This window comes from Staurois parvus, unplaced genomic scaffold, assembly GCF_062004578.1.
Source record: "Staurois parvus isolate SC_StPar_1 unplaced genomic scaffold, SC_StPar_1.0 ptg001451l, whole genome shotgun sequence".
NCBI lineage: Eukaryota > Metazoa > Chordata > Amphibia > Anura > Ranidae > Staurois > Staurois parvus.
The window spans coordinates 1,505,126-1,532,811 of NW_028319247.1; the positions used below are offsets into that span (position 1 = coordinate 1,505,126).

The 27,686-nt window shown below is 45.0% G+C and overlaps 1 protein-coding gene across 1 annotated transcript in view; it reads left to right on the forward strand.

Annotated features, from left to right (window-relative positions):
- The window catches only part of LOC149435916 (uncharacterized), a 256,377-nt gene that overhangs the window by 15,513 nt on the left and 213,178 nt on the right, over positions 1-27,686 (forward strand). The window contains exons 4-6 of the mRNA XM_089662262.1: positions 17,014-17,154; positions 19,713-19,821; positions 21,477-21,632. Of these exons, the coding sequence (XP_089518388.1) occupies positions 17,014-17,154; positions 19,713-19,821; positions 21,477-21,632 (406 nt within the window). The remainder of the gene's footprint in view (positions 1-17,013; positions 17,155-19,712; positions 19,822-21,476; positions 21,633-27,686) is intronic.

A 27,686-nucleotide genomic window follows, 5' to 3' on the forward strand; every position in this document is an offset into this window, starting at 1 on the left:
AGAGAGTATGCAGGGAGAGCCTCTGCTCTCATGCACAATGCTGGATACAGATCAGGCTCAGGTAAGTATCGGGGGGGGGGGGGGGGGGGGGTCTGTGTGGATCCTCTGGAAAATAACGTTTTATTAACTTTAATGCATAGAATGCAAAGTGGTTCTAAAGCCTTAACCCTTTGAGGACCGTAAGGTTTTGGAACGCCATAAGAATCAATTTTTTTGTTTTTAAAGTTCGTACAATTCAGTTGCTGTAACTAAGCCATTTCATGAAATAATTGGCAAAAAGCTAGATCCATTTGTTGTTTGTTGATCAGAACTAATATTTTGACTCAAGCCAAAAAAAAAAAAGAGTTTTAAGTTCTCAATCAGATGATACACGCAATTACAAACATGGGACAAATACGTCCCTTGGTCCTCAAAGGGTTAAGGTTTTTTACCTTGTTGCATTCTAGGTGAAAAACCTTCCGTGTTGCAGGATGACCCCCAGCCCCCCCCCCCTTATACTTACCTGAGCCTTATTCAATCCAGTAATGTGCATGAGAGAGCGCTCTCTCCTCCCTTAGCAGATTGATAGGAATGGGATCCATTGGCTCCTGCTGTTGTCAATCAAGTGCTGTGCTGAGCCAGTGGGGAGTGGGGCCAAGCCTCCCCTGTGTTAATGAACGCAGACAGGGCGGCTCGGGAGCGAGCCCGCACGGGTGCCCCCATGGAAAGCCATGGGGGCACCTGCCAAAGAGTAGGAGCCTGCAGTGCTGGCAGGGACCCCAGAAGAGGATTCGGGCTGCTCTGTGCAATACCATTACACAGAGCAGGTAAGTATAACAGTTTTACTATTTTAGTGAAAAAAAAAAACCCAAACGTTTAATGTCGCTTTAAGGCTTTAGAACAACTTTGAACCACATCATGCAGCAAGGGATACACACAGTCAGTATTTTCAGATATGAAGGTGCTTTGGGTGGGTTTTGGCAAAGATTGCAGAAACAAACATTTGGGAAGGTGACTATTAACCATTGTTTAGAGCAAAGAACGTTTTTATTTTATTATTTTTTATAAAGGTGTCGGAGTCACGTTAAGCTCTGGTTCACAGTCACCTTATTGGTAACACATTGCTTCATGGTAGTAGTGTCACCTCATTTCATCATGCTGTGTCTCAGTGTAACTAAGAGGGTTATTTAAAAAACAAACATAGGCATTCCTTTCCCAGCAGTGAATTCCTGGCACCAGCTAATGAAGATCCCGTGTCTCTGAAATGATACATTCCATTCCCCGCAATTATATTTACAATCCGTTACATTTCATGCCCCGGGGTGGCAGGCCAAATTGCGTCGCTATCATTTGCTGTTAAGTTATGTTGCACATACAGCGAACAATCACACTTTTTTGTGCCGGGATTAAACCGCGAGAAAAGTGTTGAAAGCGAACGCAGATTTCCCTGTGGAAGGGGAAGTGTCAGTGTATGGTCGGACCTACTGGACAATAATCCTGCATTAAATGTCAGGTGATTTTGCTTGCTATGTTAGGGATCTGAATGAGTAGGGAGCAAACATTGTGTGTGTCCAGCAGCCATCGCTGCAGGTAATTGCTGGCTATGCAAAGAGCTGCAGCCGCTGGCGACCTGTCATTCTAGTGCAGCAATGGGCAAACTACGGCCCGCGGGCCATATACGGCCCGGCGGACCTTTTAATCCGGCCCACGGAGCTAGGCTCCTCTCACAGTCCGCCCTGAAGACCGGTGTAGCATGAAAATCTGTCTCCTATGAGGATCTGTCCCCCTCGACGTATCTGCGCATGTGCCGGAGATCGCCGATCGGCTGCTAATGCCTGAAACTGGCACATGCGCAGATACGTCGAGGGGGACAGATCCTCATAGGAGACAGATTTTCATGCTACACCGGAACGGCGCGGGAAGACGGCGAGAGGAACACGCGGAGCAAAGGTAAGTGAATTGACACAGGGGGGACTTGGGGACTTAATATGGGGGATGAATTACTATAGGGGGGATGAATTACTATATGGGGGATGAATTACTATATGGGGGATTAATTACTATATGGGGGATTAATTACTCTGGGGGATGAATTACTATATGGGGGATTAATTACTATATGGGGGATGAATTACTATGGGGGATGAATTACTATATGGGGGATGAATTACTATGGGGGATGAATTACTATGGGGGATGAATTACTATGGGGGATGAATTACTATATGGGGGATGAATTACTATATGGGGGATGAATTACTATGGGGGATGAATTACTATGGGGGATGAATTACTATATGGGGGATGAATTACTAACGGGGATGAATTACTATGGGGGATGAATTACTATGGGGGATGAATTACTATGGGGGATGAATTACTATATGGGGGATGAATTACTATATGGGGGATGAATTACTATATGGGGGATGAATTACTATATGGGGGATGAATTACTATATGGGGGATGAATTACTATGGGGGATGAATTACTATATGGGGGATGAATTACTATATGGGGATGAATTACTATATGGGGGATGAATTACTATATGGGGGATGAATTACTATATGGGGGATGAATTACTATAGGGGGGATGAATTACTATATGGGGGATGAATTACTATGGGGGATGAATTACTATGCTTACTATGGGGGAATATTACTATACTTACTATGGATGACACATACACATCATTCATCTACTCTTGGTCCGGCCCTCGGGTCCAATATATGAACCCATTGCGGCCCTCAAGTCAAAAAGTTTGCCCACCCCTGTTCTAGTGAATGGGGCTGGTGGCCTCGCCTAGCCGCAGCAGGAATCCGAGGATTCCTACTATTCTAATCGCTGGTGTAAATGTAGCCTTAAAACCTTTTGCTTCGGTCTGGTTCACACCTATGCATTCTTTGATGGCTTTTGCAGAAACACACTACAGTCCATTTTAATATGGTTTCCTATGGGACACGTTTACATCTATGCGTTTTCAGCCGCTGTATTTTTGGTAAGGGTCAGGGACTTTTTGTTCCCGCAGCAGACTGCAACACGCATAGGTGTGAACCAGGCCTTATACAGGGCGAAGTGATAGATTCTTTTTAATGCACATAGTTTCCTTCACAGAGAAAGGCGGCCCTGTGTCAGCTGATTTACGCTCAGGATGAGATGCATGAGAGAGGTGTGGGGACAGGTGGGGACTTTCAATGGACGTGTCCTGAATAAGATCATCTTAAAGCCGTTGTAAAGGCTGGACATGCATTCCCTGCAATAAGGTAAAACAATGTTCCTGTATTTGTATCGCCCCCCTACCCATCTGTATACCGGAGCCCAATCCCGATCTAGTGCTGTGCCTGTCTGCCGCGGCTCTCTCCTCTCTGTTTGCTCACAGAGGCAGCAGCAGGGGCCATTGACTCCTGCTGCTGTCGGTCAAATCCTGTAAGCAGGGGGTGGGGTTGAGCCCAGCTGTGTGTGTCAATAGATGCACATATTCCGGCTGGGATGCGAGCCTTTATCTGAGCCGGAATATGTGCATCTATTGACGCACACAGCTGGGCTCAACCCCACCCCCTGCTCTCTGCTTACAGGATTTGACTGACAGCAGCAGGAGTCAATGGCCCCTGCTGCTACCTCTGTGCCCCCATAGGTGCACTGGGAAGAAGAGGAGCCTAGTGTGCCGACGGGGGACCCAAAAAGCGGTGGTTTGGGGCCACTCTATACAATACCTTTGCACAGAGCAGTTAAGTATAACATGTTTGTTATTTTATTTAAAAAAATGGATCTTTACAATCACTTTCAAGGATTGAGCTGACCAGCGTGCAGCCTTCTTTATATGGATGTTGTGCTACACTGGAGCAAGGATGGGCCAGTGCCATTTTTTTTTTCAGCCTAGACCGGGAAGGACAAGTGGAGTTTGCAGCGGCGCTCCACATGGTGGATGCTACATTTACATCAGGTAGAGCTTACACAGAACTGTGATTTCTTCCCTACACCATATGACAGTGCTGTCACATGACCCTCAATACCTGGGAGCACTTTTTTCAGCCTAGACCAAGAAGAACAAGTGGAGTTTGCAGCGGCGCTCCACATGGAGGATGCTACATTTACATCAGGTAGAGCTTACACAGAACTGTGATTTCTGCCCTACACCATATGACAGTGCTGTCACATGACCCTCAATACTTGGGAGTACTTTTTTCAGCCTAGACCGGGTAGGACAAGTGGAGTTTGCAGCGGCGCTCCACATGGGGGATGCTACATTTACATCAGGTAGAGCTTACACAGAATTGTGATTTCTGCCCTACACCATATGACAGTGCTGTCACATGACCCTCAATACTTGGGAGTACTGTTTTTTTTTTTTTTTTTTTTTTTTTTTTAGCTTCCGGCAGTTGAAGGAAACATTAGTGTGCACTGCCTAGAAGGGTGGCATTTAGGAAAAGCACAGGTTTTCGGATCTTTATCCCCTCTGAAGTATTCATATTTATGTGAGCTTAGTCACACACAGAAATTTGGAGCAAGTGCAGCGGGAACTCTATTGTGTTTTTCACCTCATTTGATCCAACGTGTTTCTCAGCAAAATGAAATACAGATATCGTTATTTTCTCTATTAAAGAAACATGAGACTTGGCAAAATTTGCAATCAGAAAATGACAACCCCCCCACCCCCATTCCCACAGATAAGCTTCTGACGACAGAATAAAAATGACAGCGCTGTTTAACTCGCCTACCACATTTAAGGCCTAGAACACAATGAGGTAATGTAACACACAGACCACATCTGAGATTGGCCTTTTATTACTTCAGTGTGTCTGTCTGGTGGAGTGTTCCAGGAACAAAAGGACTCGCATTGAAATATGTTAAGAGCGTCTTGGGGAAACATCAATTTTCAGTAATAAGCGATTCACAGGCTTGATGAATATATTGTAGAAATATTCATGATGACGGAGGTAGTTTGTCCTGGAATTATACACTTAGCCAATTTTTTTTTTTTTTTTCCAGGTAGATCTTACTTTCCGAAGACACTTGTCTGTGGTTAGGGGTTATTCAACTACATAGTGGTTTTGTATCTTTGGAGGAACCTGTACTGAGGAAAATAAGCAATTTATAGAGGAGCCTAGTGTGCCGACGGGGGACCCAAAAAGGGGTGGTTTGGGGCCACTCTATACAATACCTTTGCACAGAGCAGTTATTTATTTATTTATCGAGTTTATATAGCGCCAAAGGGTTTGCTCAGCGCTGTACAATAGAGGGGGGGACAATACATGAAACAGTACAGTAACATCAAACAGCACACAAGGGGTAAGAGGGCCCTACTCTTTCGAGCTTACAATCTAGGAGGGAGGGGGTAGAGGTACAGGAGGAAACGGCTGTGGGGGATGGAGTGGTAGGAGGAGGGAAGGGCAGCGGCTGTTAGGTGAGGGTGGGGTAGGCTTCCCTGAAGAGGTGGGTTTTCAGGGAGCGCCTGAAGGTGAGGAGGGAAGGTGACAGTCTGATGGATTGGGGTAGTGAGTTCCAGAGGATGGGGGAGGACCTGGAGAAGTCTTGCAGTCGTCCGTGGGAGGAGGAGACCAGGGAGCAAGATAGAAGGAGGTCCTGTGAAGAGCGAAGGGTACGGGTAGGGTGGTACTTGGGAATCAGGTCGGTGAGGTAGTTAGGGGCAGTGTTGTGAATGGCTTTATAGGTCAGAGTGAGTAGTTTGAATTTGATGCGTTGGGCAATGGGGAGCCAGTGGAGGGAGAGGCAGAGGGGGGTGGCAGAGGTGGAGCGGCTGGTGAGGTGGATGAGTCTGGCAGCTGAGTTCAGGATGGTCTGAAGCGGGGAGAGCCTGCACTGGGGTAGGCCGAGTTAAGTATAACATGTTTGTTATTTTATTTAAAAAAATGATTCTTTACAATCATTTTCAAGGAGCCTATAAATGCTAGATGCCTGGCTGTCTTTCTGATCCAGTGTCTCTACAGCTTTCCGTGTAACAGTCTCAGGAACAAGCATACAGATGAGGCCCGGTTCACATAACGTGAGAGTGTTCTTGCTACGTGATTTTCAAAGCACTGTTCTGCGTGTCGCATAGGGCCAGCCTAATTACTTGAATGCACGTTTGTTGCCTGGAAAGAAGTTCCTGCTCCTTTTTGGATGACAAGCTACATGTGATTTTTTTAGGCGTGGTTTGCGGTGTGATTCTGTCACGTGACAATCATGGCAGAATCGCATCACATTTCGGGTGCCATTGAAGAACCATGGCAACCATACACGCATTGCATGTTTAGAATCACGGGTAGAATTGAGGCTATTCTGCTTCATGTGAATTATAAAGGTGTGGTGTGATTGCCGCACGACAGTCGCTTCAGAAAATTGCATCGCATTTGGGGTGCCATTGAAGGATAATGGCACCCAAACACGCGTCGCATGTTTTGCAGCGATTGCAACGCAATTTTGAATCACGAGTGGGATTAAAGCTATTCTGATTCCTGTGATTTTTAAAGGCGGGGTTTGGTGTGATTGCCGCACGACAGTTGCTGCAGAATCGCATCGCATTTGGGGTGCCATTGAAGGATAATGGCACCCAAACACGCATCGCATGTTTTGCAGTGAGATTTGGAATCACGGGCAGAATTGAGGCTATTATGCTTCATGTGAGTTTTAAAGGCGTGGTTTGCTGCATTATTCTGCCACGTGACAATCACGGCAGAATCGCATCACTTTGGGGTGCCATTGAAGGATAATGGCACCCAAACACGTGTTGCATGTTTTGCAGCGATTGCCACACAATTTGGAATCACGGCTAGGATTGAGGCTATTCTGCTTCATGTGAGTTTTGAAGGCGCGGTTTGCTGCATTATCCTATCATGTGACAACCACAGCAGAATTGCACCACATTTGGGATGCCCATGAAGGATAATGGCACCCAAACACGCTTTACATGTTTTGCAGCGATTGCCATGAGATTTGGAATCGTGGGCAGAATTGATGCTGTTCTGCTTCATGTGATTTTAAAGGCGTGGTTTGGCGTGATTACCACATTCGCGGCAGAATCGCGTCGCATTTGGCGTTCCATTGAAGGATAATGGCACCCAAACATGCGTTGCCTGTTTTGCAGCAATTGCCATGTGATTTGGAATTGCAGGGAGAATTGTGCCGATTCTAGCTGCGATTCCAAATCACGAAGTGTGACTTCATGGGGCCCGAGGATCTTTGTGTAATCCCATTGTATTTCAGGATACAAGATTATAGGTTGCACCAAAACAGGAAATAGTTCACATAGATATAGAATAAAACATTCCAGAGGGACATCCACACGTAAGTATCAATAAGAATACAAGGGGTAAAAACAATTGTAGTGGTGATGAGAAGCTTGGAGCAGATCTGTACCCTCGAGTCTGTACAGGGAGGTTGTCTGATTCAATATCATAGTCAGAGAATACTCCTGGGGTTAGTCCGTCCCGGCAAACACCCGTCTCATTACCCCTAAGGTGATCAAGAGGGATTTCTAATTGGGGTGTAAAGGTTATACAAGGAGGTGATCCTCAGGAGTCAAGCATTCCAAACAGCGACAACATAGGTATTGGAAAGGGAGAAGATGACATAATGGGCCCCGAGGGAGGATTGTGGAGACAGTGTATATAGACAAGGGGAAATACAGACAGAATGCAGATAACTAGAGAGGGCTATAGAAGAATGGGCAGGGGACCCGAGGACTACATTGCAAGAATAATTGAGTTGTTTGGAGAAAGGTGTAGAATTGAGGGGATGGTTTTGTGGTGAAATTGAGGAATGGGGGAATGACGGGAAATGTTTACTTTTAACCTAGAGTACTTATTCCCAGAGGGGCCGGATCTAGCATATCTGATCTAGGGGTGCAGTTAAAAAAAGGTCAGGAGGCGTAATGTCAATAGTGTGACAGGGATGCATGGAACCGGTATTCCTTGTTCACTCGCCATGTTTGTGTACCACAGAATCACAACCCAGAAGTAACATCTGACAGGTAGTGCAAAGGAGGTGCAGGAGTGAACAGAAAACACTAGTGTGTATTAGGATGATTAAACAGAAACTGAGCTCCCTTTTATCAGGTGTTCCTATCAGAGTCCCTCTTTACATCAGGAGTCCTCAGAGTTCCCTCTTACATCGGGGTTCCTATAATTGTCTCCTCTTACAACCGGTTGTTCTCATCAGAATCCCCTGCATAAAATTTCCACATCAGAGTGCCCCTTACATCAACTATCCCCATCAGTGTACCCCTTACATCAACTGTCCCCATCAGAGTACCCCTTACATCAACTGTCCCCATCAGAGTACCCCTTACATCAACTGTCCCCATCAGAGTGCCCCCTTACATCAGGTTTCCCCATCAGAGTGCCCCTTTACATCAGCTGTCCCCATCAGAGTGCCCCCTATTGAATTGGGTATTGAATTAAAATTCAAGGAGGTCCGGTCACTAAAATTTTCTTCTGACCGAGGTCCATATAGGGTATACCCATCAGTGTGCCCCCTTACATTAGGTGTCGCCATCAGAGTGCAACTTTACATCATGTATTCCGATCTCATCAGGTATCCCCATCAGAGTGCCCCTTTACATCAGGTATCCCCATCAGAGTGCCCCTTTACATCAGTTATCCCCATCAGAGTGCCCCTTTACATCAGGTATCCCCATCAGAGTGCCACTTTATATCAGGTATCCCCATCAGAGTGCCCCTTTACATCAGGTATCCCCATCAGAGTGCCCCTTTACATCAGGTATCCCCATCAGAGTGCCACTTTATATCAGGTATCCCCATCAGAGTGCCCCTTTACATTAGGTGTCCCCCATCAGAGTGCCCCCTTACATCAACTGTCCCCATCAGAGTGCCCCTTACATCAACTGTCCCCATCAGAGTGCCCCTTACATCAACTGTCCCCATCAGAGTGCCCCCTTACATCAACTGTCCCCATCAGAGTGCCCCTTACATCAACTGTCCCCATCAGAGTGCCATCAACTGTCCCCATCAGAGTCCCCCTTACATCAACTGTCCCCATCAGAGTCCCCTTTACATCAACTGTCCCCATCACAGTGCCCCCTTACATCAACTGTCCCCATCAGAGTGCCATCAACTGTCCCCATCAGAGTCCCCCTTACATCAACTGTCCCCATCAGAGTCCCCTTTACATCAACTGTCCCCATCACAGTGCCCCCTTACATCAACTGTCCCCATGACAGTGCCCCCTTACATCAACTGTCCCCATCAGAGTGCCCCTTACATCAACTGTCCCCATGACAGTGCCCCCTTACATCAACTGTCCCCATCAGAGTGCCCCTTACATCAACTGTCCCCATCAGAGTGCCACTTTGCATCAACTGTCCCCATCAGAGTGCCCCCTTGCATCATACATACATCATGCATAGACTTCTATCTGTCCTATCTCAGATCGATGAACATGGGTACATTCATCCTGCCCATGCATGGTTCGAATCCCGGGCTGGTCCCTGCTGAACTGGGTGAGATTTGAACCATCTATGGCCAACTTTACCCCGGATTGATGGCTTTAGGAAACCATTTGTTTTGTTCAGGTATAAATTCTGTCACACTATGGTATCCATTGGGGACATTTTTTTTGTTTGCACTCAGGTGAAGTTGGCACCACAGGGTTTTTTGTTGTTATTTATTTAAAAGGTAAGCCTGTGATTAGCAGCACTGTCAGCAGGGGCCATTTGCTGACCACCTTGTGTGAACATCTGCAAGAGATTACAGTGTCAGGCCTAATAAAAGCTGCGATTCAATCAATTTAACTGCAGGTATCCATGAAGGGCCCTTCCATGCAGGGGACTCGACACCCCCTCGGAGAGTGTTCATTAGCCCTGTTGTTCCTCATTCAGGACCCATTCCTAATGGAGTTTTTAGTTTGCATTTCCCTTTTACACATTTATTCTGTCCTTTGAAATTCAAAAGTGAGCTTCACCAGGTCCATTCAGATGTGATTTTAAGTGCAGTTGTCATTTTATGTAGTGAGGGCAAATGTTATTTATGGGGAAATGCGGTGGATGACATTTATGTTGTGAGGACAGTCAGCGTTCACAAGGCAGAAGCGGACTTGTGCACGCCTCATTGTATTCGTTTGCCTTCACTTTCTGTTCAGTAACACCATATATTATATGGCTGAAAGTTTGTGTTCACCTTATGATCACACCTACCTACCTATATGGCCTTGGGTAAGTGAACCCCCTCCAAATGGACAAGTTCAGGAGTTCTCATCAAAGGGTACCTACACTATACAAACACATTTTAGGCAACTAATGCCGGCCATAGATGGGCCGAAAATCGGACGATTTTCACACCGTTAGTGGGTTAATTGGTCCGCCGTTTTTCGGGGTTTTTGCACATTTTTTTTATCGGGCATGTTGGAAAATTTGCGGCCGATTTTTGACGATCGGCCGATTTTCCCGGCAATGATGGGCAAATCGGCCGATCGTTTTACCGATTAAAAAAAAAAATGCGCATCAGCCTTGACGTGCAAAAAGAAGAAAAATAAGAATTCCAGTCCGCTATTATATTTTATATGAAAAGTCTTGCGGTTGCAACAATGTATCCATTTGTATACAAATAAAAACCTCTGTATCCGAAATGGATACATTGTTGCAACCGCAAGACTTTTAATATAAAATATAATAGCAGGCTGGAATTCTTAGGGACAGAAGTAATTGGGGTTAAATGCCAGCCATAGACGGGACGGAAATTGGAGTTTTTTTTACCGTTGGTGGTAACATCAGCCAGTCGAACGACCAATTTTTCGATTGGTTTTTTTTTTTTATAATGGGCGGTTTTCAACCCGTCTATGGCCTGCTTACACCTAATTTGTTTTTTCATAAAATCGTTCACCACAAAATTAACTTTAAGTCTGCCCCACCCCCTCGCTCGCATTCAGACAATAATTTTGTGGAAACTGCATTTATTCTTCTACATGCACCCCTGCTACATTTATACACTTATCCCAGCCATGTAACTGATGCCTGGAAAGCTTCGGCATAGAAAGATTTGTTAATACACCCGAACCATCCTAGGACAGCCGGCTTCAGTTCCTCATCAGTGCTGAAATGCTGACCTCCGAGGAACTCTTTTAGGGGTCCAAACAGGTGGCAATCCCTTGGAGCGAGGTCTGGGCTGTGAGGGGGGTGTAGCAATACCTCCCAGCTGAGGTGCTGTTATGTGCACTTAGTGGGGTGAACAGGATGATCTGTGCGTTGTCCTGGAGAAACATGGCGGCCTTAGTGATCAGAGCAGGCCAACGTGTATGCACAGCACTCAGGACACGACAGTAATATTGACTGTTATTGGTGGCACCAGGGGGTAGAAAATCCACATGAATCACTCCACGTTTGTCCCAGAAAACACTCGCCATCACTTTACCTCTGAAATGTTTTTGGTGGTGGTGAGTCTGCATGCCTCCTCTGCTTTGACGCTCGTTTTGGTTCCAGAGTGAAATGATGTGCCCAGAGGCATGTCTTTCTGCGGGCTGAGCGTCTCATCACCGTACTGTGCTTGAAGTCTTCTGTAGATTTCTGCGTGCTTGATGCCTTCCTTCACAAGAAACGTCATCACGCTGTTCCATGCACGCACTAACTCTCACACTGGTAGACACACATACTGTCGTATCTTAGAACAGAGGTGATATTTTGCATTATGCAAACAAAGATCAACTTTAGGGCTGGTTCACACTATAGAAACGCAGTCCAGATGCGTTCCTGATGTGTTTCCACATGCGCATTTTTTGGCGCATTCCGGTGCGCTTTTGATGCGTTTTGTTGCATTTCCCCCCTCTTTTTCTTCAATTTAAATAGGGACATGTGTGTTCCAATGTGTTTTCTGGTGCATTTTTGATGTGTTTTTCCGTGTTCCAGTACAGTTCTGTGCAAGAAAAATGTAGCATTTTCTACTTTTTTTTTTCTGCCACTAGAACTGCAATCACTAATGTGAACTATGACATTAACAACCATATAACCTACTTTCTGTGCGTTTTGGATGCAGAAAAAAAACAACTGAAATGCGTGTAGTGTGCACTGGCACTTAAAGTGGTTGTAAACCCTTCCATATCCCCAGTGAAGTGACTGACCTCTGGTGCTACACAGAGATGAAACAAATCCTGTTTGTCTGCAGACCTCTCTCCTCTACATCCATTCAAATGCGGAATTTATAAATGTTGTCTGAGCTTTCAGAAAGCAGGGAATCTGAGTTTACACTCTGCAGAGCTCAGTAAGAGCTGACTGGAGGGAAGGGACACAGCCCCTTCACACAGGAACAGAGCTAAAGCTGTCAATCTGCTGGATCTCCCTCCCCTGTCACCTTTTTTTCTCTTGGTGTCAGGAAAACTTGTCAGCGGTGACTCATGCTGATAGCAGAGGAACAAAGCAGCAGACATTTATGTATTTCAGGTACTTATATAGTTCCGTCAATTTACGCAGTGCTTTACTTATATATTGTACATTCACCTCAGTTCCTAACCCTCAAGGGGTGTACAGTCTAAGGTCCCTAACTCACATTCATACATACAGATATTAGGGACAATTTAGACAGGAGCCAATTCACCTACCAGCATGTCTTTGGAGTGTGGGAGGAAACCGGAGTACCCGGAGGAAACCCACGCAGTCACAGGGAGAACATGCAAATTCCAGGCAGGTGGTGCCATGGTTGGGATTCAAACCAGCGACCCGAGTACTGCCAGGCGGAAGTGCTAACCATTTAACCACTGTGCTGCCCATACATGAATAATGCTCTGGAGTGAGACAAGTGCACACTATAGAGGGATGCACTTTGTTCATATTTCATATCTGAGGTTTACATCCGTTTTTAAAGTGTGAAACATTGTAATAAAGTCCTTCCAGAGTATATCGTACAGACCAGACACAGCTCGGTGATTCATTCTCCGATTTCTGTATTGTCCAAATGAAAATTTCAGAACGAGGACATTTAGGTTATATAATCATCTGAAATGCAATCCCAGCTTGCAGGAGCCATGGGACAGAACAGCATCTGGAGCGTGTGTCACAGCTGGATGTGCGTGGGAATTATTTCTGACTGTACCTGAGAACCATATTAGACATCCAGGCCTCTGTGACACCACGTTGCCAGAAACTGTTATTGCTGCATTACTGACTTTCCTCAAAACCCGCCTCCGATTTTTTTTTTTTTTTTCTCTTTTTATTCCAGTTTTGGCCTCAGCAAGTTACAAAATATATTGCTCGTTAGCCAAATATCTGATGAAAGTCATTTTGGCAGATGTTTTTCACAGGGGGAAGGTTGTATCCTGCAGCAAAAATGATAATATTCATTATTCTCATGTACTTGTGTGTCATCTTTGTTATATTCTTCGGCGTGGTATATTTCTGCACTTTTGTTTCAAAGCAAATACTGACTTTACAATAGTTTAAAAAAAAAAAAGATAAAACGTGTAAAATGCCCAATTTTTTTAAGATCAAGCTTCATCCATTTCTTTCCTTCTTTACATCATTCAGCTGCTGCAGAGTGGCGGTGGACATAGACATTAGAAGACTGTGAGGTCGTAGGTGTTCATGTAGGTTCCATCATGTTAGACATATCTAATGACGTGTTTCTGTTTTATGTAATATGTTGATGTGATCAGAGATGGAAAATGTGTAATGCAGCACTGGGGTCATCGGTTCAAATCATAATCATGGCACTACCTGCCTGGACTTTGCATGTTCTCCCTGTGCCTGCGTGGGTTTCCTCCGGGGACTCCTGTTTCCTCCCACACTCTAAATACATGCTGGGAGGTGAATTGGGTCCTGTCTAAAATATAATTAAGTATGTGTATGTATGAATGTGAGTTAGGGACCTTAGATTGTACCCCCCTTGAGGGTTAGGGACCTTAGATTGTACACCCCTTGAGGGTTAGGGACCTTAGATTGTACACCCCTTGAGGGTTAGGGACCTTAGATTGTACACCCCTTGAGGGTTAGGGACCTTAGATTGTACACCCCTTGAGGGTTAGGGAATCATGTTAATGTACAATATATATGTAAAGTTTTGTGTAAATTGATAAGGTATGTACCTGTAATAATATTAACTGCTTCCTAACCACCCCACGCAGGTATATTGCTGCAGGGCTGCCGCTCTGCACTGGATCCCGTAACTGATACGTGATCAACGTTTCCGGGTAGGGCGCACACATATACGCCAACTGCCCGGCTGTGCTGTGGTTCGATACAGCACAGGCCGATCAACGGGTTCCGGCCAATAATTGAACGGCTCAGTGATTCATGGAAATGAGCTCTGTGTTAATAAGCAACACAGAGCTCTCTACACTGACAAGCATTTTTTTTATTTCTTGCAAAGCAGGGGAAAAAAAAAAACAAGATCGCTGAGTAAAATGAGCACCCATTACACATTGTTAGGCACACAGTTAACCCCTTGATTGCTCTTGGATGGTAACCCCTTCTTAGCCAGTGTCATTAGTACAGTGGCAGTGTATAGTATTAGCACTGATCACTGTATTAATGTCACTGGTGATGTCAGTCAGTTAGTGTACCCCCTAGCGTCAGTTAGTATCAGATTGCCTGCCACACTATCAGTCCTGCTATAAGTTGCTGATCGCCACCATTGCTAGTTTAAAAAAATAAATAAACATTCCAGTATATATCTCATAGTTTGTAGATGCTTTAACTTTCATGCAAACCCAGGGACAGACTGACCATTTGGAAACTGGGGCACTGTCAGAGGGCCCGGGGTCAGTAGGGGGCCCCATGAGATGCCCCTGGTACCCTTTTCATAGGCTTTTTTGAGTTTGGGCAAGGACACAGGGGCCCCATGATCCCCTATTGCCCGGGGGCCCCATGAGTTGTCAGTCCGCCCCTGTGCAAACCACATAATATACACTTATTGAGATTTTTTATTTAACCAGAGACATGGAGCAGAATATATTTTGGCCTAAATTTATGAAGAATTTTTTTTTACATTTTTCATTATTAGATACGGTTTATTGCAGAAAGTATTACAAAATAGAAAACCCAGAGGTGACCAAATACCACCAAAAGAAAGCTCTATTTGTGTGGAAAAATATATACATTTTGTGTAGGTACAGTGTTGCATGACTGCGCAAATACCTATTAAAGTAGTGCGGTGCCGAATAGCAAAAAAAAAAAAAGGCCTGGTCATGAAGGGGTTAAAACTTTCCAGAGGGCAAGTGGATAATACTAATGATTCTGTAATAGCTGCGATCACTAGCAGTGTCATTTAACAATTCCCTAGTCTCTGCCAGATTGACTCCAGTCTCCAAGAACTCTTGTAGCGCAGTCTATGACCATCTCCTCTAAAGCAGGCCATAGACGTGGGGAAAATTGGCGGTTTTTTTTTTTTTAAAGTCATAAATCGATCGTTCAGACGGCCGACGTTGCCACTAACTAAAAAAAAAAAGTCGGCTGGTTTTCGTCCCGTCTACGGCCGTCAATTAATATAATAGCGGTGTCCCTGCATAGAGACCCGCTATTATATCTGACAGAAGAAATAGATTATGCAGAAGAAGAAGAAGAGAAGAAAAACAACATTGTATCTATTTGTACTTGAATAGAAACATCTGTATCCGAAATGCATACAAATAGATACAATGTTGCAACTTTTTTTTTTTCTCCGTCTTCTGCAAAATCCATTTCATCTTCTCTTTTCTTCTATTCCTCTTCTTGATATTCTATTTCTTCTTCTGCAAAATCTATTTCTCCTATTACTTCTTTTTCTTCGTAGTCAATTTATTGTCAAATTGGCCAGAAGAACGGCCGATTTGACCATAAATTACCGCGAAAATCGGCCGATCTAACAGATCGTCCCAGGATTTTCCAGCTTGGACGATTTTCAAAATCTCTTAAAATTAAGAAAAACGGCCAACTTTTTTCTCCACTAACGGTACGAATATCGGCCAATTTTTTTATCGGCCGATAATTCGGCAAGCAAATCGGAAATCTATGGCCACCTTAAGTCTTCAGTCTTTTGTAGCAAAACATATAGGAAATATAAACAGCTCATCCACTCCCTCATCATATCACGACTCGACTACTGCAACTCCCTCCTCACTGGCCTGCCTCGCCGCTGGCTATCCCCGCTTCAGTCGGTCCTGAATACGGCTGCCAGACTCATTCACCTTTCCAACCGCTCCGTCTCCGCCACCCCCCTCTGCCAATCTCTCCACTGGCCTCCACTCAGTATCCTCCACCCCCCTCTGCCAATCCCTCCACTGGCTTCCGATTGCGCAACGGATCAAATTCAAAATCCTAAAACTGATGTACAAAGCCGTCCACCATACTGCCCCGAACTACATCACCGACCTAATATCCAAGTACCGCCCAACACGCACACTCCGCTCCTCACAAGACCTCCTTCTCTCTAGTTCCCTGGTCTCCTCCTCCCATGCCCGCCTCCAGGACTTCTCCAGGGTGTCACTCATCCTCTGGAACTCCCTGCCCCAACCCATCAGATTATCACCTACTCTCCTCTCCTTTAGGCGCACCCTGAAAACCCACCTCTTCAGGGAAGCCTACCCCACCCCCTGCTAACTTGCCGACCTCCTCCACTCTTCCTACCACCCCATCCCCCACAGCTATCTCCTCCTGTACCACCATCCCCTCCCTCCTAGATTGTAAGCTCGAAAGAGCAGGGCCCTCAATCCCCTCATGTTTTGAATTGTATTGGTATTGTTCTGTCACATGTTCTGTCCCCCTTTGTAATGTACAGCGCTGAGCGAACTATTGGTGCTTTATAAATACTGTATAATAATAATAATAATAATTGTGTGCGGTCCTTTGATCATATCAGGGGCCGCATTTGGGGCCCTACAAAAGTTGACAACCACTGGTTTAGATGCTAAGAGGGATGTTAGGTACCCAGTACTTGTATGTGTAAGTTAATCTTTACAGAAAAAATGTAAAAGTGAACGAAGACTGAACACCCTCCCTTCCCACCCGGTCCCCTCTGTACTAACTTCCAGGGTTACCAAGCTGTCCGCACCCCCAAAGCCGCTCCAGTAGTTCAGGGATTCAAATTTCTCACTCTTCTTCCTCTTCTCAATGCAGTGTTTCCGCGTCGGAGTGAATCAATCTGGTCCGTCCCGGTAGCCCCGCACGGAGAAAAGCTGGGATTTCAGTTCCCCAGACCGCTTGAGCAACTACAGTGGCCACCACCCCAGAGGAAACTACACTGGGGACCACAGGGTGGTGAGTTTATCTGGTGTTACATTTTTCCTGTAAAGGTGAACCGACACATACAGAAGTCCTGTGTATGTCACTTCCCTCATGGTATATTATACAGTCATGGCCGAAATTGTTGGCACCCTTGATATTTCTCCAGGAAATCATGTATTTCTCACGAAACGTATTGCATTAACACATGTTTTGCTATACACATGTTTATTCCCTTTGTGTGTATTGGGACAAAACAAAAAAAGGGAGGAAAGAAAGCAAATTCGACATAATGTCACACAAACCTCCAAAAATGGGCTGGACAAAAGTATTGGCACCCTTTCACAACTGCGGATAAATAAGAATGTTACAAGCATGTGATGCTCCTGTAAACTCACCTGGGGCAAGTAACAGGTGTGGGCAATATAGAAATCACACCTGAAAGCAGATAAAAAGGAGAGACGTTCACTTAACCTTTGCATTGTGTGTCTGTCTGTGCCACACTAAGCATGGACAACAGAAAGAGGAGACGAGAACTGTCTGAGGACCTGAGAACCAAAATTGTGGCAAAATATCAACAATCTCAAGGTTACAAGTCCATCTCCAGAGAACTAGATTTGCCTTTGTCCACAGTGCGCAACATTATCAAGAAGTTTGCAACCCATGGCACTGTAGCTAATCTCCCTGGTCGTGGACGGATGAGGAAAATTGATGAAAGATTGCAACGCAGAATAGTCCGGATGGTGGATAAGCAGCCCCAAACATGTTCCAAAGACATTCAAGCTGTCCTGCAGGCTCAGGGAGCATCAGTGTCAGCGCGAACTATCCGTCGACATTTAAATGAAATGAAACGCTATGGCAGGAGACCCAGGAGGACCCCACTGCTGACACAGAGACATAAAAAAGCAAGACTACAGTTTGCCAAAATGTACTTGAGTAAGCCAAAAGCCTTCTGGGAAAACGTCTTGTGGACAGATGAGACCAAGATAGAGCTTTTCGGTAAAGCACATCATTCTACTGTTTACCGAAAACGGAATGAGGCCTACAAAGAACAAAACACAGTACCTACGGTAAAATATGGTGGAGGTTCAATGATGTTTTGGGGTTGTTTTGCTGCCTCTGGCACTGGGTGCCTTGACTGTGTGCAAGGCATCATGAAATCTGAGGATTACCAAAGGATTTTGGGTCGCACTGTAGGGCCCAGTGTCAGAAAGCTGGGTTTGCGTCCAAGATCCTGGGTCTTCCAGCAGGACAATGACCCCAAACATACGTCAAAAAGCACTCAGAAATGGATGGCAAAGAAGCGCTGGAGAGTTCTGAAGTGGCCAGCAATGAGCCCAGATCTAAATCCCATTGAACACCTGTGGAGAGATCTTAAAATTGCTGTTGGGAAAAGGTGTCCTTCCAATAAGAGAGACCTGGAGCTGTTTGCAAAGGAAGAGTGGTCCAAAATTCCGGGTGAGAGGTGTCAGAAGCTTATTGATGGTTATAGGAAGCGACTGATTTCAGTTATGTTTTCCAAAGGGTGTGCAACCAAATATTAAGTTAAGGGTGCCAATACTTTTGTCCAGCCCATTTTTGGGGTTTTGTGTGACATTATGTCATATTTGCTTTTCTGCCTCTGTTTTATATTTGTTCCAATACATACAAAGGGAATAAACATGTGTATAGCAAAACATGTGTTAATGCAATACCTTTTTTGTGTGAAATACTTGATTTTCAGGAAAAATATCAAGGGTGCCAACAATTTCGGCCATGACTGTATGTACAATTTGGTGGTAGACCTGGCATTAAAGCAAACCTGTTATATAGACCTGTATGGGTAAAGTTCAGGCAAATGCTCCTAAATGCCATCGAAAAAGGCATGGTGTCATTGACAACCTGTGCTGAAATGCCCACAGCAGGCACATAGGCCATGAATGCGGAATACTGGACAATATACCTGTGCCATGTCAATGACTTGACGCTTTGGAAGTCACTGGATCCACGTGACTTCAAGCAAACCAGCATTTTTAGAAGTAATAATCCGCAGCAGAAGCGTTCCTAGTTTGATCTGCTCTAGGTTTCCTTTAATTTGACCTCCACTGTGTTAGTACATCATTTAGTATCGCTTCCCTTGGAATAATCAGTAAAAAGTGTGCTGCAGATGTAGATTGTAAGTGAATGTTCTTAGCAAAATGTTTGTCTTGGACGAATTTTGGGAGACTTGTTTTTACTCCGAATAAGAAGTAGTAGATCCTATGGGTGACTTTACAACATCTAGAAGGGATTAGGACCGATCAATTTTAGCTTCTTGCAGGGAAAGTCTCACTTCTGTAGAGCCTGAAAGGACTATAGTGCTGACGGTGTTCAGCTTCGATGAATTCCTCGGTTTCTGCACAGTCCTGTGTGCTCGGTCTGTACCTGCCATTCTTGTCCCTGGTTGTGTTCTGACCATATTGTTTTCATTACACAAAATCCCCAAAGCGTTTTACACTAAGCTGAAAATCCATTTTTGCCTATGATTTGTTGTTCGGTTCCTGTTGTTAAGATGTTTCTTATTAACATATTTTCCCAAGATTTTTAATCTTTTTTGTTTTTCTTTTCTTATTTAGGGTTTTTAACCCTTGGTGCTACCTGTTTTGCTTCAGGCCATGGCAAGCGGTGTTTTTCTGATACAATCTTACTGACCGTTGCAAGACTACAACGTCCCTGGAACCAGATGTACGTATAACTCTTATAAATCCTTTTAAGCTTGCTATTCATATTTTTTATGTATATTTAAAGTGGTTCTAAAGGCTTTTTTTTTTTTTTTTTTTAATAACAAACATGTTATACCATCCCTCCTAGATTGTAAGCTCCAAGGATCAGGGCCCTCCTATCCCTCTTGTATTAAACTGTATAGTTTCTGTATTGTCTCCCTTTATATTTTACAGTGCTGAGCAAACTGTTGTCGCCATAAATCCTGTATAATAATAATATAATAATACTTACCTGCTGTGTGCAGTGGTTTTGCACAGAGTAGCCCAGATTCTCTTTTTCTCAGGTTCCCCGCCGGCGCTCCTGGCCCCTCCCTCCTGTCGGGTGCCACCACAGCAAGCAGGTTGCTTTGGAGGCACCCGATGCTCCGTGTTTCCATTCACATGTAGCCTCGGCAAGGCCCTACCCCCTCTCTCTTCTCATTGGTTCACTGGCTGTGATTGACAGCAGTGGGAGCCAATGGCGTCTGCTTCTGGCTCAGCCAATGAGGAGTCCCAAGATAGCCAAGACTCCAGTGCACATCGCTGAAGAGGGGGTTTAGGTGAGTTTTAAGGGGGGGCTGGGGGGATGCTACACACAGATGTTCTTTTTACCTTCATGCATAGAATGAATGAAGATAAAAAACTTTGAGCCTTTACAACCCAGGGGCGGACTGACAACTCATGGGGCCCCCGGGGAATAGGGGATCATGGGGCCCCTATGTCCTTGCCCAAACTCAAAAAAGCCTATGAAAAAGGTACCAGGGGCACCTCATGGGGCCCCCTACTGACCCCGAGCCCTCAGGCAGTGCCGAGTTTCCAAATGATCAGTCCGTCCCTGTTACAACCTTTACAATTCTGAAGGTAATTTTTGTTTTTAAATAGTCAATGTTATACTTACCTGCCCTGTGCAATGGTTTTGCATAGGGCAGCCTTGATCCTTTTCCTTTCTGGTCCCCTGCTGGCTCTCCTGATTCTACCTCTTCTGTGCCGCCATATCCTGAGCCGCGATGCCTGTGTCCATAGAAACAGACAACGTAGCTCGGCACTGCCCCCCACTCCTTCATCACAGGATTTGATCAACTGCAGCAGGAGCCAATGGCTCCCACTCTTTCCTAACTGTCCTTTGAGGAGGGAGAGAGCCGCTGCTCTCAGGCACAGTGTTGGATTGAGATCAGGCTCAGATAAGTAATTAGGAGGTCTGGAGGGGTTGAAACTGAAAACAGAATGTTTTTTTACCTTAATTCAGAGAATGCATTAAGGTAAAAAAAACCTCTGCCTTTAGAACCACTTTAAATGGAATGCACTTCCTAGGACAACATACAGATATGTGTTTTACTTACCAAAAGACAAAATGCTCCAACACACAGATGATTTCTGATTGGTGGATTTGGGTTACAACACTCACTTTGTGCACTTTGATTAAATTTGACACCCTTTGGTTGAATTAGTGTGAAAATATGTACAAAACTAAAGTTCAAGGCTAATGCCATGTTTTAGACCTTGTTTCATGTTTCACCAGTGTTTTGGATGTAAAATGAAGTAAAGTAACATACACCACCCCCTAAATCCAAACCACCACCCCATTTACCTGAATCATGGCTTGCTTCTTGCTGTAGCTTGTTGTTTTTTTTTCTTCAGGGCCAGCACCGTCATGTCATCAAGGTCTTGGATCCATCAGTGGAAAATACAACAAGTCCCATTGGCCAACGCGGCATCGGGACTTAGCGGAGTGTGCCGGCAGGAGGACAGTGACATCACTGCAGTTGTAGTCCAGTCGCATCCCTATACTAGAAGGTACATACCTCCTTGCTTACCTGTGGTTGGGGGTGAACTCTGGAGCCTATGCATTGCACCCACGGGGCACTGATTGCAGGTGCAATGCTCTGCAGGCTTCAATGCAGAGAAGTAGTAAAAGCACATTGATCATAAGAACATTGTTGCTGCATTTACTGTTGTTTTGCAAAAGGCGGACTGAGCCTTGAAGTGCATTACCCCAGTGTTCCAGAAAAAGGCGGACTGAGCCTTGAAGTGCATTACCCCAGTGTTCCAGAAAAAGGCGGACTGAGCCTTGAAGTGTGTTACCCCAGTGTTCCACAAAAAGGCGGACTGAGCCTTGAAGTGTGTTACCCCAGTGTTCCACAAAAAGGTGGACTGAGCCTTGAAGTGTATTACCCCAGTGTTCCAGAAAAAGGCGGACTGAGCCTTGAAGTGTGTTACCCCAGTGTTCCAGAAAAAGGCGGACTGAGCCTTGAAGTTTGTTACCCCAGTGTTCCACAAAAAGGTGGACTGAGCCTTGAAGTGCATTACCTCAGTGTTCCAGAAAAAGGCGGACTGAGCCTTGAAGTGTGTTACCCCAGTGTTCCAGAAAAAGGCGGACTGAGCCTTGAAGTGTGTTACCCCAGTGTTCCAGAAAAAGGCGGACTGAGCCTTGAAGTTTGTTACCCTAGTGTTCCACAAAAAGGCGGACTGAGCCTTGAAGTGTATTACCCCAGTGTTCCAGAAAAAGGCGGACTGAGCCTTAAAGTTTGTTACCCCAGTGTTCCACAAAAAGGCGGACTGAGCCTTGAAGTGTGTTACCCCAGTGTTCCAGAAATTCTGAAGAACAGATTGTAAAACAAGCGACTCAGATTGCAGTTTTTTAAGGTTTTCATGTTGTGTGTGTCAGAGGAGAGCTGATGGGTTTTTTTGACAGCTAGTGGGGGGTTGAGTTCCCCTGTTTGCAGTCAAAGCTAGGAAGAGGGGGTAGCTGGGGCCGTTGCATCCAAAACATATTACATGTTACACCCTTAATATGGGTGTAACATGTTATGAAAGGTGAGCTTAATCTTCAAGAAAGACATACGTACTTAGCCCTCCTGTTTTATAGGGTCTTGGGTTGAACTATAAGCAGGAACACTTCTATTGCATATGCCATCTTCACATTCCGGGGGTAAAATTGTGTATAAATAAGAGTGCGCTAATTATTCACAAAAAGTACAAGGATAAATATTAGAAATAACAAATAAAATCCATAAATATAAACATAAGTCCAGCCACCATAAACAGTGATAGTCCAATATCAACTTAACAGAAGACGTCAAGTGACGAAACGCGTTGGGTGTGGCCTAGTGGACGTGACATCGGGACGGTCCTCCCAGCTGTCGGCTGTGAGATCGTGGTGCAGGAGGTTCATCCCTTAGTTTTTCACTCGTGGATGTGTTTTTATAGAGGCTGTCATTGCTGGTGTCGGCTGGACACCTTCCTTGTGAGTGTTATACTTTACTAATAAAATTTTACTAGTTTAAACGTACTGCACCATCATATCTCTTCTGATTCCTCCAGCTTTGCCCATGTTATTGGAAGACCGTTTGCTGCTTAGCTGTTCCATATGTGCTGATTGGATCACTATTGGTTGCTGTTCATCTACTGGGATATCCTGCAGATCATCGCTCCCAGAGCAACATGCTATCATGCTGGTTTATAATTTAATCCGCATATAGCTCTGGTGAGCAGGGGCGGACTGACCATTTGGAAATTCGGGCACTGCCCGAGGGCCCGGGGTCAGTAGGGGGCCCCATGAGATGCCCCTGGTACCTTTTTCATAGGCTTTTTTGAGTTTGGGCAAGGACACAGGGGCCCCATGATCCCCTATTGCCCGGGGGCACCATGAGTTGTCAGTCCGCCCCTGCTGGTGAGTGTATTCATTTCATCTGGTGTCGGATTCGCACACGGGTGTTTGTTTCAAGATTGACATTAAGTTGATATGGGACTATCACTGTTTATGGTGGCTGGACTTTTGTTTATATTTATGGATTTTATTTGTTATTTCTACTATTTATCCTTGCATTTTTTGTGACTAATTAGCGCACTCTTTATTTATACACAATTTCACCTTGTGTGGTTAGAGGTGCTGCTTATTTTATTTATCTTGTTATTTTCTGTGGCGCTTCTTATATTTGTTACATTTCCGGGGGGTGACTGCCCTGCCGTGTCACTCATTCACAGCCTTCTGTGAATGAGAAACTACAAGTCCTGACAGCCGTGCTGGCTGTTGTCTTGTAGTTTTCAATGAACTACCACAGCACTGTGGAGCACTGTGGTAGTTCATTGGATCTCCCTGCTGGTAAATCGGCTTACTTGTACATCCTGTACCGGCAAGCATATATACTGACAGATCTGAAGGAGACCTGTATAGCACCAGAGATCTGCTAATCGCTGCTGCAACCAAAAAAAAAAAAGAAATGCACATTTTTTTTTACCTGCAAAAAAATGTGCATTTATTATTTTTGGCAAAAAATGGTGAACTTATCCTTTCATAATGAGCAATTTCAGCCTCGAGGAATGATCATTGCTTACAGAGATTTGAAGGGGTTAGCAGTTACTCCCACCCACTCGCCTTCTGCCCCAGTTTAGGGTTTAGAGTGCCCTCTGCACACTGATTTCTAAACATGATCCCATGGAGCATAATCCATAGTAATGGCCTATACAGAATACCATTGTTATTAGTATTTCCTCCCTCCTTGGTGTATATGTGTACAGCTAATTGTCTACATACAAAGGGCACACAGAGTGTGCTGTATAAGGGCCATCTTGTGCTGTGCCTGTTAATGAGAAAGATGAAAGATTTGCATGTATATCAGCGATTCATTGAGCCGTCGAGCAGGTGCAGTGACATCGAACTCTTAGCTACATGTCAACACATATCTGACACACGAGATTGTATCACTTAACAACTACATATAACTGGGGAGGTTCACAAACACATCTGCAGGTGGAGGCATTGTTTCCACCCTTTGGCATACGCACTCACAGGATTTCTGCATTGTTGTCTGCCCCTCTGTAAAATTGTTACTCTGAACAAATACACTTCTTTGGCTTTATCTCTCACCTTTTATTGATTGAAGATAGTCCTATGTGCATTAGAGCAACCGGAGAGGCTGATATGAAGATAACGAGGAGACTAGGAGATGAGCAAATCAAAGGGCTCACGCCACACAAAATTGGCATTTATTTTTTAGTGGGTTGTGTTCAGGTGGATATATTTTGTAAAGTGTTGTTATGATTTTTGTGAGGGAATGGGGTGGAGAAATGTGTGGGACCCAATGTCTCTACTGGATTTGCATTTTTTTTCTTTTATGGAGGAGACAAGGGAATAAATCCCTGGACTGTGATACAAAAATCTCTCTGCTGCAGTCCCTAGAACAAATCAGAGTGACATCTCTTTTGGGAGAACCTGCCCTCACAAAGGCTTTTATGGCTAAATGCGCACAGGTTACCACAAACATACTCCAGAATCTTGTTTACCTCCCTGGCGGTATTCCCGAGTGTAGCTCGGGGTAAAGTTTCAGTACCAAAAGCTGTAACCCCAAGCTACACTCAGGGTTACCATGCGGCGCTGCTCCGGGATCTGTTCTTCACTTACCTTGTCCTGCTCTCCCGCGATGTCCCTCCTGCAGTGTCCCCGGCAATGTCCTCCGGCGGATGCCGGCATCTGTCCTCTGAGTTCTGTCCCCTGCGAGCGTCGAGGGGTACGGGGGACGGAACTGGCGGGAAATTTGAAAATGACTAAAAGTGACATTCACTGAATACACTAAAATCACATAGTAAAACATTCCTGTATCAAACCATTTCACATACATTTTGTCCCGAGTGCTTTGTCCGGCGCCCTGCCTGCATTTTTACTGTTCTTTTTGCCTGGAAACTGAGAAATGTCCATGGCGTCCAAAAAGCGTCCCTTTAGGTCAAAAGCAGTTTTAGAGCGGCTAGAGAACAGCGATAGTAAATCAGAACCACTTGCAGAATTGAGTGATAATGATTCGTGGGGAAAATTCCTCATCAGACACTGAAAACGATTCTGCTACTGCTCTGTGATGTGCAAACTTCAAATGCTATATTTCAAATGTCAGTGTTTTTGGTTTGATTACATTATTGAATTAAATGTATTATTATATTATTATATTTTATGATTATTTATTAAATTATAATTTTTGATTTCGTGTTTCAAATTGTAACATACCCGGGATGTTTACTAGACTCTTGTTCGGACAGATTTCAGTGAGTTATTCCTAAAAATGACAGGCATACAATAAAAAAATACATATTTCCATGCAAAAAAATGTACCGCTTTGAGCACAGAAATTTGGACATAATCAGACCACTAGGGAGGTTAAGATCTTCAAAGAGGAGTGGAGGCTGTTATAGCTGCAAAAGGGGGTGATTAGATATTAATGGTCCTGGTTGTGGAATGACATATCCAAAAAGCTTAAAACGGAGTTCCTCCAAAAAAATAAATAAAAGTCAGCAGCTTCAAAAACCGTAGCTGCTAACTTTTAAAATACAACTACTTACATGTTCCTTGGTCCAGCGGTGTCCTCAACATGGCTGGTTTCGCCGGCCGTCTTCTCTCTCTTCAGTGTGGGCACCCGGCTGTATGTTTGTGGAACCAGCTTGCGGCTTCACAGCCGGGTGCCCACTGCGCATGCGCGAGAAGCGATGCGCTTTGTGAATGGTTCTGTAGTATTCTGGGACCTGTCACGTGTCCCAGAAGACTACAGGGAGGGAGGACAACTTCTGCTTCTGATCGCCGAGGCGATCGCAGCGGAAGTGGGAGCGGGTACCTGTCAAATTCAGGTACCCGCTCCCCAAAGGTGCCAATCCTTAATGGGAAGCGCGGGACAAAGTCTTAATGTGGAACTTTCCTTTTTGGGTGGAGCTCCGCTTTAATATAGTTGCAATGATGATATGTCCTTGAACTTTTGTCCGTACGGTATATAAATGAAAATACAACAATAATGAGGGATGTTCACGAAGAGTGGCGCAGGCATAAAGACTAGGCCACTCTTCTGAACTGAGAAAAAAGTTCCTTTGTTAATTATGAGTGAGCACATGTGGAGAGGCAATAAAACAGCAAAGGCGCAGGCATCAGTAAAACCTTCCATCTATTTATGGGGAAAAAAAAGCATCACTCGCATGTAAAAAGACTGCTTTGAGCTCAGGGTGCCGGGTGTCAAGACCCAGGTCTGAACCTGCAACCTCTGCTGTGTCTGGTGGTGTCTCTTCTTGCTGAGCCAATTCCTTGTCAGATTATTTGGATAACCTTGCCTTGTTCCTTTTTAACCTTGAACCCTTCCCTCCTCCCATGAGCTTCCTGTTTGCCAGATTATTGTTCTCTCGCCAACCAATATCTTGCTCCTTTGCGTACGTGCGCCTGTCCTTATCTCCACTACTACTCGTCACCAACCTTGGCTTGTTCCTCGACTACACTTCTGCTTGATCCCAACCTGCTGCCACTGACCTTTGACTTGTTTACTGACTATGCTTCTGGTTGATCTCTACCTGCTATATCTGCTACTGGACTCCTCCTGTTGGGCCCATCCTGAGGTCCACCAACATGGAGCAAAACCCATCTCCACCATCAGGAACTCTGGTGCTCAGCTGCTGCACCTACCCAGCTGGTCGGCGGAAGCTTCTCTTCTTCTAAAGCTACTGGTCTCTGAACCCCTGACCGTGACACTGGGAGGGAATACAGCAGCAGCCAGTGGAAGAAGCACAGATGGTCGGTAAGCCTCGGTACTGTAATGCAGGACCCACTCCACAGCTGACAGGCGCCTACAGCTGTAACCCGTGCACCTCTCAACCAAGTGGTCTGTCACAGGGGAAGACAGTGGATGACAACGCGTTTTGGCTTCCTTTGGCCGCTGCTGTATTCCCTCTCGGCACCCTGGGCTCAACACAGGCATTTTGCATGGGTGTGATGCTATTTTTCAATAAATGATTGTTGGTTTTACTGATGCCGGCACTCTTGCTGTTTTTGCCTCTCCACATGTGCTGACGGATAGGACAGAAGATTCATTTTCACAGTAGCTGCAG